Source organism: Mandrillus leucophaeus, unplaced genomic scaffold, assembly GCF_000951045.1.
Source record: "Mandrillus leucophaeus isolate KB7577 unplaced genomic scaffold, Mleu.le_1.0 Scaffold1, whole genome shotgun sequence".
In the NCBI taxonomy this organism is placed as follows: Eukaryota; Metazoa; Chordata; class Mammalia; order Primates; family Cercopithecidae; genus Mandrillus; species Mandrillus leucophaeus.
The window spans coordinates 14,113,184-14,128,722 of record NW_012098097.1 but is presented as its reverse complement, the minus strand read 5'-3'; the positions used below and the strand labels follow the sequence as shown (position 1 = coordinate 14,128,722).

The 15,539-nt window shown below is 46.9% G+C and overlaps 1 protein-coding gene across 1 annotated transcript in view; it reads right to left on the bottom strand.

The window, feature by feature from the left end:
* Positions 1-15,539, bottom strand: part of RNF213 (ring finger protein 213) — a 168,533-nt gene that overhangs the window by 20,409 nt on the left and 132,585 nt on the right. Inside the window, exons 50-64 of the mRNA XM_011967440.1 lie at positions 13,830-13,941; positions 13,061-13,274; positions 12,631-12,820; positions 11,267-11,399; positions 9,929-10,039; positions 9,257-9,499; positions 8,838-8,919; positions 8,018-8,052; positions 6,098-6,192; positions 4,857-5,013; positions 4,096-4,276; positions 2,759-2,850; positions 1,901-2,152; positions 649-781; positions 160-243 (exon numbers count right to left, since the gene is read on the bottom strand). Of these exons, the coding sequence (XP_011822830.1) occupies positions 160-243; positions 649-781; positions 1,901-2,152; positions 2,759-2,850; positions 4,096-4,276; positions 4,857-5,013; positions 6,098-6,192; positions 8,018-8,052; positions 8,838-8,919; positions 9,257-9,499; positions 9,929-10,039; positions 11,267-11,399; positions 12,631-12,820; positions 13,061-13,274; positions 13,830-13,941 (2,114 nt within the window). The remainder of the gene's footprint in view (positions 1-159; positions 244-648; positions 782-1,900; positions 2,153-2,758; positions 2,851-4,095; positions 4,277-4,856; positions 5,014-6,097; positions 6,193-8,017; positions 8,053-8,837; positions 8,920-9,256; positions 9,500-9,928; positions 10,040-11,266; positions 11,400-12,630; positions 12,821-13,060; positions 13,275-13,829; positions 13,942-15,539) is intronic.

Here is a 15,539-nt window from a genome sequence, read left to right as displayed (position 1 = left end):
CTGCACTCTAGCCTGGCAACATAGTGAGACTCCATCTCAAAAACAAAAAAACAAACACAGTTCTGTGTGTTGACAGGGATGGGCCGAGTCAGGCTGATAACAGCCTTCAGACCAGGCTCTCCTGGAATGCTTAGTGGTACAGAGGGACAGGACACTAACCGTTCGTCTCAAGCGATCTCCTCAGTTTGTTCCATGTTGAGAGGAAGATTGTGATTCTCTTCTGAAGTAGCTGCCTCAGCCCCTCTGTTGAACAGAATACTTTTTAAGAACCGTGACAGCACCCCCCCTGCAAGGGCCAAACCACCCTAGTTACATGCTCTGCTGAGAGCCCATCTTTGCTGCTTTGTACAGTCATGAGCATGTCTGAGGTGCTGTTTGAAGCAGTGAGCCGAGTTTGAGGAGCTAAAGAGGGAGGCGCTTTTCAGCTCTGGTGAAGGTTTCTAATATGTTTTTGGGGTTCAAGCACCCTTTACCGCATGCTGAGAGCTTAGGCTGTAGAGCCCCCATCAGTACCTCCCCACCCCCAGCTTAGGCTGTAGAGCCCCCATCAGCGCCTCCTCCCTCCTCCCCACCCTGTCCCCCTATGCAGTGATCCTTTCGAACCACCAGACGCGGGACAGTCCTGGTCTTGTCAGAGCAGAGCCACACCTGAGCTGTGGCTGCTGAGGAAGCCTCTGATGGAGCTGTATTCAACTTGCGGGACGTTCTGGAACCGCTTCACTAGACCTTTTTGCAGGGCCAAAATCTCAGGCAGGAACTTTACCAGCCTCAGCTCTGCTTCCTGGAGAAGGGAAGACCACCCGGTAACAATTTTTATTTACCTAAAAAATGTTATTGGGGATACAGACTTTGAGACTGGCTGGGAGACTTGTATTTGTAGCTTCATCTGGTCAGTGTCATTTCCTGTGATACAGCATGGAGCTTGAAAATGGGAAAAGGGCCCTCCCGCTCTTCCCACAAATCTATGGACAGTGCAGTGTGTCAGAAACGGAGGACGGAGAAGAGGGAGCCCAGGCTCTATGGAGCTGACGCATCAGCGGCGTCCACCAAAGGCTGATGAAGGAAATCTGTCCCTTGGGCCCATGGTACGGAGAGAAGCTGCTGAAAGAAGAGACCCAGAGCGTAGGCAGCGAGGGCTGGCCTTATTCCTGGGTGTCCTTCCGAAGACCTAGGGTCTAAGCATCTTCGATGTAATGAAACTGCATCTCAGAGAGAGACTACAGCATTGATAGGAAGTCCTTCCTGTCATTGTGAACTAATACTCCTCAACCGACCAACAGAAGTTTCCAAATCATCATCCTTGCGAGACAGCAAATACTAGTCCATGGAGAGAAATGATTAGACAGTCTGTTGTGGAAAATGAAACTGCAAATGGATGAAAGTTAGAAAAGTACATTTCTAATTCCAACAAATGCGACCAGTACACTTGACTGCTCCCCAGTACCCCACCACCGCCAGCGCACACCCACTCACTCCCATCTTCCATCTACGCCTTGATGCTTGGGCGCAGGGAGGAGTTTTGTTTGATCTGCCCATGCTCCGGCACTGCGGACAGAGAGGAACCCAGCGGCTGGGAAAGAGCTGCATCCTTTTCTGTCTGGCTGAGTGATGAGGGGAGGTCCTCTCCTAGCCTCCAGCTTCCCCACAGGTCACTGCTAATCCCAGCCTGGGTATGTATTTCGTCTGTGACTTTATGCTTCTGGCAATCGTATGGTTTGATATGTATGAAAATCTCTAGCCCTGAGTTTTCTACATTCTATTCAAAATCAAATAATTGAAATAGACTGTTAAGATGTTCTGTCTTCAGGAATGATTATACTATGTAAAAGCCCGGGGCCTTCAGGTCTCCTGGGGAACTCTGCACCGGAAAAGGGAAGGAGCCACAGTGAGCCAGACATACCTTCTGCAGGAAATGCCAGAGGATGGGCACTCTTTCTTTGCCATTTTTCTGTTCCACGATGTGCTGGAGGTACTCAACTGTAATTCTTTTTCTGCAGCTCCAAATCTTAGAGCAATGGACCACACTTTTCCGGGGCAGGTGGGGCAGGAAGGTCACTGGGTCACCATATATTATTTTGGCCACAGGGTTAGAGCTGATACGCTTATCTTGGCTGATGAGAATATTCATGGTGGGAAGGGTTTTATCTAGATGCTGGATGGAGAAAATGAAACAGAATTCTGGAAGTGAGGTATTGCTACAAACAGATTGGAACACCCAGTAACTCCACCGGTGGGTGTCTGTATGTTAGGGCATTTATCCCCTGCTCTGAGCATGTAATCAGGTATTCCCTTTGATCTTCTAATTTCAGTGTTCTTTGTTTATAGATGTATGTCTCCCCAAACAGAATGAGATTCAGAAATCTATATGACTCTTAGTAACATTCTGGCTGCTAGACGAGCAATTAATCTATGATTGTCAGTTCATTTTTAGTGGGTATATATATGTGATAGTTTATTTCTCTACCTTGTACATTACATTCTGCTGTAAAAAGTAATGGAGAGAAAAGTACTGCCTGCACTTGCTGGATTCCCAGGAATTCCTCGGACTGACTTCATGACCAGCTGCAGGAGGGAAAAGCACTTGGGGACAGGAGGAGGACGGAGTGACTTGAGGTGGGGAGCATCAGAATCTGGGGCTCAGCCAAAGGTTCTTGCTGGCACCGCTATGAGGGGCAACAGGCAAGGAGCATTCAGCAGACGCCGGGACCCTTCCTTTCTGGACAGAGGAGCAACACAGCTATCCCCACTTACTGCTTACCTCCAGTTCAGGAGAAATCACAGCTGCGATTTCCTTTTCCCAGTTGTTCCTCATTTCTTTGGTTGACAATCTTGTGTCAAAATTTAAAAACCCTACAAAAAAACTCCAAATGTGTAGGTTACCCAAGGCACAAAGAACGCAGCAGTCTGGGTATAATAAACACTAAATAAGTGTTTAATAGAAATAACATACTCATTTTGAGGTAAGAGATTTCTAAATTAAGTATTTTGAAATAGTTCCTGCTGTTACCACCAACTTAATGACCTTTTGAAGATAACGTCAATCTCTAAAAATTCCTCTACCCTACATAATTGTAATCTTAGAACCATTTTGAAAAAAATTACTGAAAGAACAGAACTTAAGCTCCAAAACCCAGGGCGTGGTAACGGTGGCCGGGCCACCGCCAGCCATCCCAGCTGCTGCCGCCCAAGCCCTGAAGCCGACCACACAGATGCGGAGTGCTGCGGGACCCTCTGCCTGCTTCCGGGATTCTGTCATTTCATCGGTGTGACTGGGTGCGTTCACCTCGCCGAAACCCCACCAGAATAAGAGGCTTAAAATAAAATCAGGTTGTTCAAAATGGAAAATAAATAGGAAGGCCAGTTTCGGGCAAAGAAGTAGCTGAGGTGGGAGCAGATTTTCTTGTCGTGCGGCAGGACTTCTTATTGCTATTATTGTTGTTATTTTAAATTAATATTGTCCTCACAGTGGTAACTGTGATGTTTGCAGATTAGCAAAAGAAAATCACTTTTAATTCCACCACCCACAGATAACCATTTTACTAAGTTGTCTTATAGACCTTCTCTTTCTGTATGAATTTAAATTTTTCAAATAGAAAGTCAGCTCGGTGAATACAATATTTTATAGCTTTCTTTTTTTTACATGACTGTGGACATATAAACATTTAATAAATCAGCACACAACTGTGATGGTGATTGATCCTTTGACATGCTCTGTGTGGACAACACGTGCTTCCGGCGTGGCAGGGGAATGGCCTACGGGGCTGACTTCAGCACTGAAGACTCCCCATATATGCACACTGAACACTTGTGTGCAGACGCTCCCGAATACTGCAGGTCTTAGCCAGGCAGGGGTGAATGGAGAGAACAGAGCAGCTCCTTCCAGCCTCTGGGCAAGCAAAGTGCTTCCTTTTTCCAGCTCCAGGCATCGCCTTCCCTAGACACGGTTTTCTCTGTGTGTTCTCTCATTCTCTCCAGCAACAGCACAGACAGAGCTCAGACTGGCTGCGTGTGGAGTGGCCCGCAAGAGAGCGAGCCTGCTTCTGCTGTCGTGCTGTGTGATCCCCGCCCAGCCCCTGCCCCTGCCCCTTTCCTCACTTTTGCCAGAGAGCTGGTGCTGCTCTTGGAGAAGCCTGCGCAGGACGAGGTGGACCACACTGATGGTCTCGTCGGCACTGTGTCCCAGCATCTTGGTCAACTGCTCCAGGTCCTTCAGGATGTGCTGCTGCAGAAAGCCTTTTGGATCCCTCACTGGAGGCTTAATGATGTTTATCAGAGCCTGTGGGGGCAACGGAACCGAGCGTTTAGCGGGATCTGGTTTGTAGAGAAGATGGTGAGCCTGTAGAGGCCATGGGGAGTGGAGCACCAGCATAGAGGCGGAAGGCGGTTTCTAAGATGAAGACTGTGGAGTGACCCACACGTGATTCAAACAGGTGAAAGGAAGGCTAGCAAGCGGAGCAGCTGCTGGCTTTTCTGTTATTACAGTGAGATAAAGAATCTTCAGATTGTGCTGTTGGCCATCTTGGTTATGCAGTGTGTTCTTTCTTCCCTAGAGCTACAATGAAGACACAGGTAAAATAATGATGTCAGCCTCTCTACCCCCAGATGTGGACCAAAGACACAGAGCGTTAATTTGACGTGGATTTTATACAATCTGGGGAGTAGTTCCCCCATATACCATCATGTGCCACAGCGGGAAACATGGAGATGTGTAACCTGGATATTTCTTTGTAGACTAATGAGCTTCAAAATGCATAGATGGCAGCTAGGACTTGAGACAAAAGGATTCCCCAGGAAGAAGCGAAGGCTGGTTCTTCCTAGAGTAACTCAGCACATCATCTGGCAGCACCGGGTTATACCTGGGAACTCCGGGAAGCTCCCAGAAGCAGAGCCAAGTGAGTGAGTAGCCGGATGAGGATGAAGACCACTGGGGGCAGCCCTCGGTCACACGTCACCACGTCTCTCTGCTGCGGGTCGCCTAGCACGTGGCCGGTCTGCGTTCTGTCTGTGCTGTTGCTGGAAAGAATGAGAGAACACAGGCTGAGGCTGGCCACTTTGGCAGGCTGCACATTCTCAGCACTCGGAGTGAGGCTCACAGCTGAGAAGAGAGTTATGTCAGAAGTACTTGCTGTTCCACTAAGCCTGGACCATGATCCTAACAGTCTCTCTCACGACAGACTCGCCTGTCCGGCGGACCAGACCCCACCGCGTTCTCCGCGCCAAGTGGCTGCGCTTGTGTGGTATTGATGCTGATCCCCGGGCAGGGTGTTAGGATGCAGGCCTGGACCCATTTTTTCCACTGAAGTCTTTGTCGGGAGAGGAGTGGTTGGGCTAAGAACAGCTAGAGTGTGGGAGGACAGTCGGCATCCTATGGGTGTCCCTATTGTTCTCATTTCCCCAAAGGAAAAACTAGGCTCCAAAGCCCAGCAGACAGGAGATGCAGTGTGGCAGATACTTTCAACGGCAAAACTATTAGAGCTTGGAGGACACTGTGATAGTTTCTTAAGCTGCGACTGCAGGGAACAGTCAGAATGTGAAGCCCCCACGCAGGTCCCACTCACTCTCTGAAAGGAGCAGTTAGAGCCACACTCATCCCAGCATGGGATTGTGGGATCGGATTTGTATCTGGATTCTGAAGTCTGGTATTTCATAAGACTATGTCTCCTTCATTTTTCTCAAAAAGTAAAAAATGGAGGAAGCTAAGATTGCTGGCACGTGAGATGGCATCTGCTGAAACAGACGGATGCCCAGGTTTTGGTCCTGCAGACATAGATGTCCCCGTGAGTTAGATCATCTGTTTATGTCATCATATTTCTACAGAGGCTGCACCCAAGGCCCAAAAGGAAGACATCTGTATTCATATTAACAGGTATGAAAGTGTAGCCTGCTTTGCATTTCAGGTCCCAGGGAGCCAACAACAGATCAGAGGCCTCCCTGCTGTGTGACTGCTGGGACTTTGGCATTGCTATTCAGTATGACACAGGTCCACGTGTACTGGAGTAATTAGTACTATCTTGAGTATCACTTTATCAGCTGGAATAAAAACAGCCCAACACCCCAAGGTTTGAGTACTTAGGAAATACAATCCTGACCCACATACCTGACCAGGTTAAAGCCGTCCTGAGGTCTGTGATTAATGCCTCCAATCGGCGCATGGCAGTCAATGCAGGTGCTCTGTTCCATCGGCTTGCCACACTACGGTGAAGACAGAGGGCACTTGGAAGCACTTCTGGAGCAGTACCATTTTATACACAAGCACCATCATGCAAATGAACACCTCCTTATCACTGGCGAATGTGAGCACCCTTGGATTGTCTGTTCCAGTGTGTGCTTGTTTCAGGTGGGTGGAGAGCCCATGGGGACAGGGTAGGTCCTCACTAATGTTGCACATGGGCAAATTGGAACTGTGGTTTTTTTTTTTTTTTAAATAAGTGGGACAATTTAAGCTTTATTCCCAGAGTGATACTTTATAGACAAATACATAAAATTCAACCTTCCTTTCTCATATTCAGCACTTTTTCTATCCCTCCATCTATCACACTAGCCTGTAACACTTCATGATCTAATACCAAGAATACTAGAATAGCTTCCAAACTGACTTCCTTATATCCATTTGGACTTTTTCATATATTTATTTTTATGAGACACAGCCTTGCTCTGTCCTCCAGGCTGGAGTGCAGTGGCACCATCACGGCTCACTACAGCCTTGACCTTCTCAGGCTCAAGCAATCGCCCTACCTTAGCCTCCCAAGTAGCCGGGACCACATGCATGCATGCATGCACCACCATGCCCTGCTGATGCTTTGTGTTTTTTGTAGAGACAGGGTTTCAATGTGTTGCCCAGGCCAGTCTCAAACTCCTGGGCTCTAGCAATCCACCTGCCTCAGCCTCCCGAAGTGCTGGGATTACAGGTGTGACCTACCACACCTGGCTTGGACTTTTTTATTTAAAAAAGTCCAATCATATAATCTACTTCCAAAGGCTCATTTTTTCAAAATCAGATATTGTGCTACTGTGTACTGAGAGTCACAGCTGATAACACACCAAACCAGTCACAGAATTTCAGAGCTGGGATCATTCTTGGATAGAATCTATTTCAGTCGCATTTCTTGGACAAGGAAGTGATTGAAGCTCAGAAAAGTGTATGTATCAGTTTTTCTCCCTCTGTGTCTCTTATATATGTTATTTAAATGACATGTATCAGGCTGGGCACAGTGGCTCATAATCCCAACACTTTGGGGGGCCGAGACAGGAGGATCACTTGAGCCCAGGAGTTCAATGTTGATTGTGAGCAATGATCATGTCACTGCACTCCCGCCTGGGCAAGAGAGCCAGACACTGTCTCAACCAACTAACTAAACACCACAAATAACTACCACGTATCAGCTCAACCCACCAGCCTCTTGCTCTGCAAGTACAGGTACCATGTATGGAGGGCTCTGGGCTAGATGCTTGGGAATCCAGAGAGGAAACATCAACAGTTCTTCCCCATGGCGCACAGTCTACACGAGGCTTTTTCCTTTGGCATCTGGACCACACCTCCTCTGAGGGCTAATAATGCAGCCTGTGGTCCAGGCAACACCTTGCCATTCTATCAAGAAAAGGCTCACTGAGCCCATGCTGCAGTGGCTAGAAAGAATGGCTAGCAGCAGTTCCCAACCAGTAGCAATTTTCTTTCTCAGGGGACCTTTGTCAATATCTGGTTTTAGCTATCACACTGGGAGGAGGGGGTGCTCCTGGCATCCAGGGACTCAAGGTCAGGCATACTGCCAGACAGCCTGCAGTGCACAGGACAGCTGGCACCACAGAGCCATGTCCACAGTGCTGAGGCTGAGAAGCCCAAGGCTAGAAACCCTTAGCGCCATTGATGTTGCCCTGCTCAGAGCACCCTGGGCAGTCCTCGGTGAGCCCGTGCTCTCCTGGAAGGCCGAGAGCCTCACTCTCCTCCCCCATGATCCCCTTCCTCCAACCCAGGAGTGCACGCCACCCCTCCAACCCTATCTTAAATACCAAGACTCACCTCTCCCACGGAGCAAGGATGGCCGTTGGGACAAGCTGTGAAGAGAACAGGACACACATTGGCTGATGAGGTTTCACCGAATGACCCACATTGGAAAGGGAAAGCTAACTCTACTCTCTGGCCCTGACCAAAATATGAGAATGAGTGTCCAGAGCACCCCACACTAATTTGTTAAATTATATGACACCTGCCTGAAGCTTAATAAATGTATGTTGTCAGTGAAAAATATCTGAGTCTAATTTTATGAAGTAAAAAGCAATTAGAATATAGGCCACACCAGCAGTACTTTTGGAGGCGAGGTGGACAGGATTCTAGACCTTTCTATTCTCTGTGGTTTTTTTTTGTCATGAGCATATTTTATAACAACTTTAAAAACTAGTTTTAAAATATTTACTGAGGCAACAGCAAAATTTACATGTCATGGGTTATATGAGTCAGTCTCCCAGTTCTATATTTCATATATTTCAGAAGAGCTATCTTTGTGTCAAAAACTTTGTTTTGTGATGGGCCTTTGAATGTGTCTCTGATGTGGTTCCCAGTCCTCCCTACTCCCAAAATGGCCTATTCCAGAAAACAGAAGTGCATCACAGAGCGCCTTTTGCACACAACAAAGAAATGAAATGGTTTGGATCATCTAGCCAGCAGAGTGCCAGCTCCTTCAAGCCATTCATCTTCTGCAGATGCCACGGGTAGAATGCAGGTGGTTTTGAACCCTGAGTCACAAACCACATGGACCCCAAGTCGAACCCACTGCTTCATAGCATCTGGACACCCTTTGAAGCTGAGAGGAGTGTGGGGTCATCCAGACCCCAACACTTACTGTACCAGTGGACTCCCTCCAGACCCTTCCACCTCCGAGCTTGAGCCAGCAAGTCTTCAGGCATGGTTGGAAGAAAAGCATGCTGAAAAACAAGAAAACAGAGATAGCGCTAGATAAGTGAGCTTGTCGCCTGGGTGCTGCTGCTCAGCAGGAGGCCTGGAGGAAGAAAGGGAACTCTGCTTTCCTTCTACTGGACTTCTGAAGCGATCTGTGAAGAAAACAGAACAGCTCCCTGTGAAATAACAAAGGGCAAGGCAAGTCTGTCACTATCTTGTGTGCTCAAGAATCAAGTGACACAAAGGCAGAGAACTGAGGAGATAAAGATGCTCAAGGGTTCCCATGGCTGCAGCTCAGTCTCTACAGTGACAAGCTCTGGGGGTGTTCCGGTGAAGGCTGATGGAATTGTGGCCTACTCTTACCGCCATGTTGGCTGGGGAGAAGGCCAGATTCTTTAGGGGTTCCAAGACTTTATTCTGTCCACACAGAAGGATGGCTGCAGCATGAATGGCCATTTCTGTCACTGTTCCCTGAAGGTGGTTGTCACTGGGGCCCGCCCTCAACAATGGCAGAGAATTGTCCACGAGCGATGTTGCAAAATGGCTGATCTCAGGAGGTGAAAGGATCTTGCATTCGCCAATGAATTTGCTCACAGCTTCACATTGCTGACAGGAAAAAAAACTTAACATTAAGATATATCAAAGAATATTGTGTGAGCTGCTGTTAGGCATACACTGACACCAGATATACATCAAATATCGAGGTAAATATGGAGAAATCACCACCATTTGAGGGGGAGATTTTTCAGAGAAGAGAATTGTGCATATACAAACACAGCATCCATATATGTAAGCATTAATTTTGACATTCTATTTTGTTTTACATTATCTTTTGTTCTTGGCTTTAGTTTTCATTATAATTCTACAAGCTTTGGGTTAAACAGAAAATAGTTCCTCCACATAACAAGGTTGAAAGTCTCTATCCTGGATAAAAAAAAAATTATGGCATGATTTGTGTTGATAAGTTTCATTCTATTGAATCAAGTCCCTCCAGACACTGAGACTTTGAACACAGCCCTGCAGGCGGCTACTCACCTCTGGCGTGGGGTGGAGGCTTGCATTGTGGGATCTATACAAAATAGCCACCTCTCTGAACAGTGTTAACAGGAAGTAGGCTGACTGCTGGCTTTGGGGGGTCTTGCAGGCCTGCAAAATCAAGGGTATCAAGTGAGAATTTAAAAGCTCAACAGATTTTTTTTTTTTTTTGAGATGGAGTCTTGCTCTGTCACCCAGGCTGGAGTGCAGTGGCACGATCCCAGCTCACTGCAACCTCTGCCTCTCGGGTTCAAGCGATTTTTCTAACTCAGTCTCCCGAGTAGCTGGGACTACAGGCGCCCACCACCATGCCCAGCGAATTTTTTTTTCTTTTCTTTTAGTAGAGATGGGGTTTCACCATGTTTGCCAGGCTGGTCTGAAACTCCTGATCTTGTGATCTGCCCGCCTTGGCTTCCCAAAGTGCTGGGATTATAGGATTGAGACCCGCCCCCACCGCCCCAGCCCGCCAGATCTACCTAAGGGCCAGAGGCCCGCGAAGTTTGCCTGTGAAAAGAAAAGTGTCTCAGCCCTCAACCCACTCCTTGGGGAAGGCGCCTTTTCAACCCACCCACCGGGTAAGGAGCCTGTTCAACCCACCCCTTGGGGAAGGAGCCTTTTCCAGGCCTGGACACCTGGGGTCATGCCCCACATAGGCCATCTTCTGGTGAGCAACTTTTGGGCTACAAAGTTCCTGAAATACTCTCAGATTAAACTCAATGCATATTTAGCAGCCAGCTTAATGACAGAAGCAACGGAATCACCATCTGTTCTTCTGACTCCTTCACTGGTCTTAGAAACTTCTCCTGAGCAGAAAGAGGATTTTCTATTTCCTCTTTTCCTGGCACAGGGACTCAAAAAGGAAGCAAGACCAGACCAATTTAAAGGTTAGATTCTAAAAACATCTTTGTATTTTTTAACTTCCCACACTACACCAACATATGTATTTTTATTAAACACACAAGCATATCTGAACTATGAATACATATAGATGTGAATTTGCTATTAATAGTTGTGTCAGCATCTTTGTTTTCCAGCAGGGTCTCAAAGGAAGTAATGGACATAAATCAAAAGATGCTGCTGATGGCCTTGGCAGATCAGCAAGACACAGCAAATCTGTCAACCCAGCTCAGCTGCCATAGCTGTCCTGTTCCAGCCACTGGTTCACACACACCGGACAGGTGCACCCTGGAGGCCGTGGGCACGTGACTTCCAATACAGTGTCACATGATGGGCCACGTCAGTGGTCCACCACCCTGCATCATTTGACATAAACCAGGGAACACGCAGGCCCCAAGGGATGCCACCTGGTATCAGAGAGAAGCCACGGGCCCACCCTACCTTCAGAGCAGTCTTAATGCCCAGCGGCTTGCACTCGAGGACAGCTTTGGCCACAGCATCACGGAGAGCCTTGTATTCATCGCCGTACACCAGGTACCTATCCATCTGGCCTGGGTGGTCCTTCTGCAGCCCCAGGAATATAGGGGTTAGTTGGGGGTGAACGATGGGAGGAATGTTTTGCAAAGAACCGTATTAATGGGTGCAGGAACCTGGTGATCGATCATTCGAGGTTTAAAGGCAGCCGAGCTGGGATACCCCGACCTGGCCTGAGGCAGGAGTCTGGTGCCGTCTTCGCAGGAAGCTTCCTCTGCAGTAGAGGAAGAGGCGCGAGTGCAGGGAACGCCTGCCGATGGCAGTGCTACCTGGGTAGGTGCTTGCTTCTTCCATTCATGGCATCGCACCACACGCCTGAGGCCGGGTGGCTCAAGTCATGTCAACTCTAAACCCCAGGTGGTCAAACAATGCCAGGGTTCTTAGTACCATTTTTATATCCCCAGGACAATAAGAATTTGTTAATTTCTGGGCATCTGGAAAGGACTACTGAGAGGCTTTGAAGCCTTTTTTTGTTTTTGTTTTTTTGGGACAGAGCCTCACTCTGTCGCCCAGGCTGGAGTACAGTGGTGCAGTCTCAGCTCACTGCAACCTCTGCCTCCCAGATTCAAGCAATTATCCTGCCTCAGCCTCCCAAGTAGCTGGGATTACAAGCACCCACCACCACATCCAGCTAATTTTTTTTTTTTTTAAGTAGAGACGAAGTTTCACCATGTTGGCCAGGCTGGTCTTGACGAACTCCTGACCTCAAGTGATCTGCCCACCTCGGCCTCCCAAAGTGCTGGAATTTCAGGTGTGAGCCACTGCGCCCAGCCTAGCCTTGAAGCCTCTTATGTGATTATATTCCTAGTTCTTGCTCTTGCCTGTCTCTTGCCTGCCAGAGGTAAAAAGGTCACACCTTGCAAGCTAAACTACATTTAAGTTCAGCTTAAATGTAGCTGAACTTTTGTGGCCTTTTGTGCCACAAAACGTTCTACTTTCCTTGAAATTCAATGAGAAGTGATGCCTAAGAAGCTCTGAGGTGAGTGCCCTTACCTTGGCCCTACAGCAGGTGGTGTAACATGATCATAAGCTGGGGCAAATCAGCTAAAGCACAGACACAAAGGACTAGAGAGACAAGCGCAGGTTTCTTTCCTGGCTCTGGGGATGCCGAGGGCAGGCGGAACGCAGAAGCAGTGGCACCATCCCTGGGTGTGAGGGTGGGGTGTGGGGGTGTGTTGGTGGGTGGTGTGAGGGTGGGGTGGCGTGTGGGTTTGGGGTGTATGGGGCTCTGGGGGTGCATGTTTGTGGGCTGCCAGGCCCCACTTCTCACCTGCTGCTCAATGACTTGCTTGGGGAACACCCACTGGTACGGATGGCCGGGCTTGGAGAGGCCCTGCACGAACTCCATCCCCCGCTGGCTGCTGAGCTTCCGCACCAGGTACACCCGGTGCCAGTCGTTTTCCACCCGGGTACAGAAGTGCTTGACTTGCCGCAGGTAGCACTGCTTCTCCTCAGCCATCCCTGAGAGGCCAACGAGAAAGTGAGTGAGCAGCTGGTGACTTAGGGCATTTATTGTAGGACACAAGGCCAACCAGAGGGCACAGGACCTACTCACAAGCATTCACAGAAACACGTCCAGAGGAGAGGGGACGTGGAAAAGCCCAGTCATAGTCTATTCTAAGAACTAGTTTCCCATACTTCCTGAATTTCTAAATGACGGAGTCTTTAAACCCAAAGTAAAGCAAGGCAGAGAAGACTTGCCTGGGCCTCCCTCAGGCTGCGAGAGGAAATCTGAAGCTCTGTCCAGGCAGAGGCGGATCCGGGCCACCTCTTGCAGGTATTCAACTGAGGCCTCGTTGGCCGGCTCTCGGCCACGTCTTACTGGAGAATACGTGTTAAGGAAACGACCTTCCTCTCTTAGGTGGTTCAGTTCATCGTTTCTGGAGCAAGCACTGGTCTTCTCATGTATTGAATCCTGAGGAACAAGCAACAAGAAAGAAAAGGATATTATTCTTTTCAACATGGACGCCCCAAGCTTCTACAGTTGCCAGTGTGACTGTGGAAAATGAAGGAAAGGAGGATAAAGAATGTTGTTGTAGGTTTCAGTGTAAATTTCTTGACTCACTTAAACCTAATATCCCTTTTTATTTTAAGGGCAAGAAGGAGGGGAAAAGTGAGGGGAAAAATTTTTTTCCTCACAGGAAAATAATTTTATAATCTAATTTATGTACATTGTGAAAATTTTGGATATAAAAATATGAAGATAAAAAAAATCCACAATGTCCCCACTCAGTGATAACCACTGTTAACTTTGGTGGTATATTCTCCTAGACTTCTGTTTTGTATGTATATGCACATAAATGCCAATATATACATTGCTGAAGGCAGAAGCAGTGTCTTGGAAACCTTTCTTCTTTTCTGCAAGGAACAGAGCATTTGTTAATTATACTGACTAAAATTATATTCTGTAAATTTTAAACCATGTGGTTCAGTTTCCAAAAGAAATTCAGGGAAGAGAGAGTTCGCTTACCTCCAGGCAGTTGATGAAGAGCATGTACAGTTCAGTTTTATCTTCAATTATGAATGCTTTCTTTTTTAACAGGGTCAAGTAATCCTGAATATAATCTTTTACATCATCGAAGCTGGAGAAAGAGAAATATTATTCCTGGCTCTCTCAGATCTGGAGACACACCGTACTAAAAAAAGAGCATCTATCTATCACTCATCTGTCCTGTGTGTGTGTATATAAACATACATACATATATGTAGTTTCTAAGATTTTATGGAAAACCTTTTAGCATAATACTGGAGGAGTATAAAACTCACATTTTAGACCAGCTGTCCTCAAACTTTGGTTTCAGGACCCTTTTATAGTCTTAAAAATTGAGAACCTCAAAGAGCTTTTATGTGAGTTATATTATCAATATGTATGATAGGAATTATGAGACATTAAAAACAAAAGGTTTCAAAAATATACGTTCATTTAAAATAACAGAAAAGCTGTTACATGTTAAGTAACATTTAACATATTTTCCAAAACATGAATCAATGAGAAGAGTGGCTTGGTCTTCCATTCCTGCACTGGCCCTGAGGCCTGGCTCCTGGAAATCAGCGGCCTGCCTGCCCTGCTTCTGCTCCCCGTCGCTGCGCCATATCGGAGAATATGAGGAAAATCTGTCCTCATACACTCGGAATAGTATGGAACATTTTAATAGTTTTTGCAGATCATTGTGGATATTATTCCTTAATGCTGTGCCAACAGTGATAAATGGTCATGTCTAAAGGTTAATTGCAATGTGGAGCCTAAAACTGTATCAATGCATTTTTCAGTCAATTATGTTAAAATCAAAAAGTCTGCCCATACTTTAAATAGAATTTTTTTCTTTTTTGACCCACAGATTTCGTGACATCAAGCATTGGTCATTTGGAAAATACTGCTTCACTGGGCTGTGCAAGTCTTGTAAAGGTTGACACATTTTTATTCTGCGTTTTAAAAAAAATCCATATTCATTAATATCACCACAAATTGCCCCAAAATATCTTTAAGTATTCGAAAGCTCACAGGCGCATAGTGAAGAATATAAGCTTTTCAGAATTTCAATTTCAGCTTAAAAGCTTGAATGTTATCATCACCAACCAACATTGTCAGTTGTTTGGCTGAGGCCGGCTCGCTTTGCTGATTTCCAGGAGAGGCCTACCCAGCCCTGGACACCTGCATCGTGTGCATCCTTCCTCCCGGCACGAGTGGCGGTCCGTGAACACAGCAGCCGGCTGATAACTCAGGGCTTGTCATGAGTGATTTTCTGCGAGGCAGCTGTCTACTGCAGTGCGTAGTGGGAGTGTTTGCTGTGTGCTTCCCATTTCCACAAACCATTAAGAAATCAAATCCTCAAGAGTCAAGATTTAGTAAAACGAATGAAACTGGCATGAGGAAGAAGACCACGTGTGCATGGCGGTGAAGAAAACAATGGCTGCAGCTGCTGCGTCGTCACGTGAGGGGCCGGCGGCTTCACTTACCACCGCTTTCGTAAGATCATAAGCATCAACATGTGTTTTAAAAAGGGCAAATTTATCTTAGTGATCTAATTTTTAAAATAGTTTTAACCTCAGAGACCCACCTCACACCCAAGGGTCCATACCAACACTTTGAGAACTGCAATATTAGATCAGTACAAGTACCACAGGTGATACTGTTCTTGGATGTCAACATCCTTTCACGAGGAAATAGAGCCCATGGTCA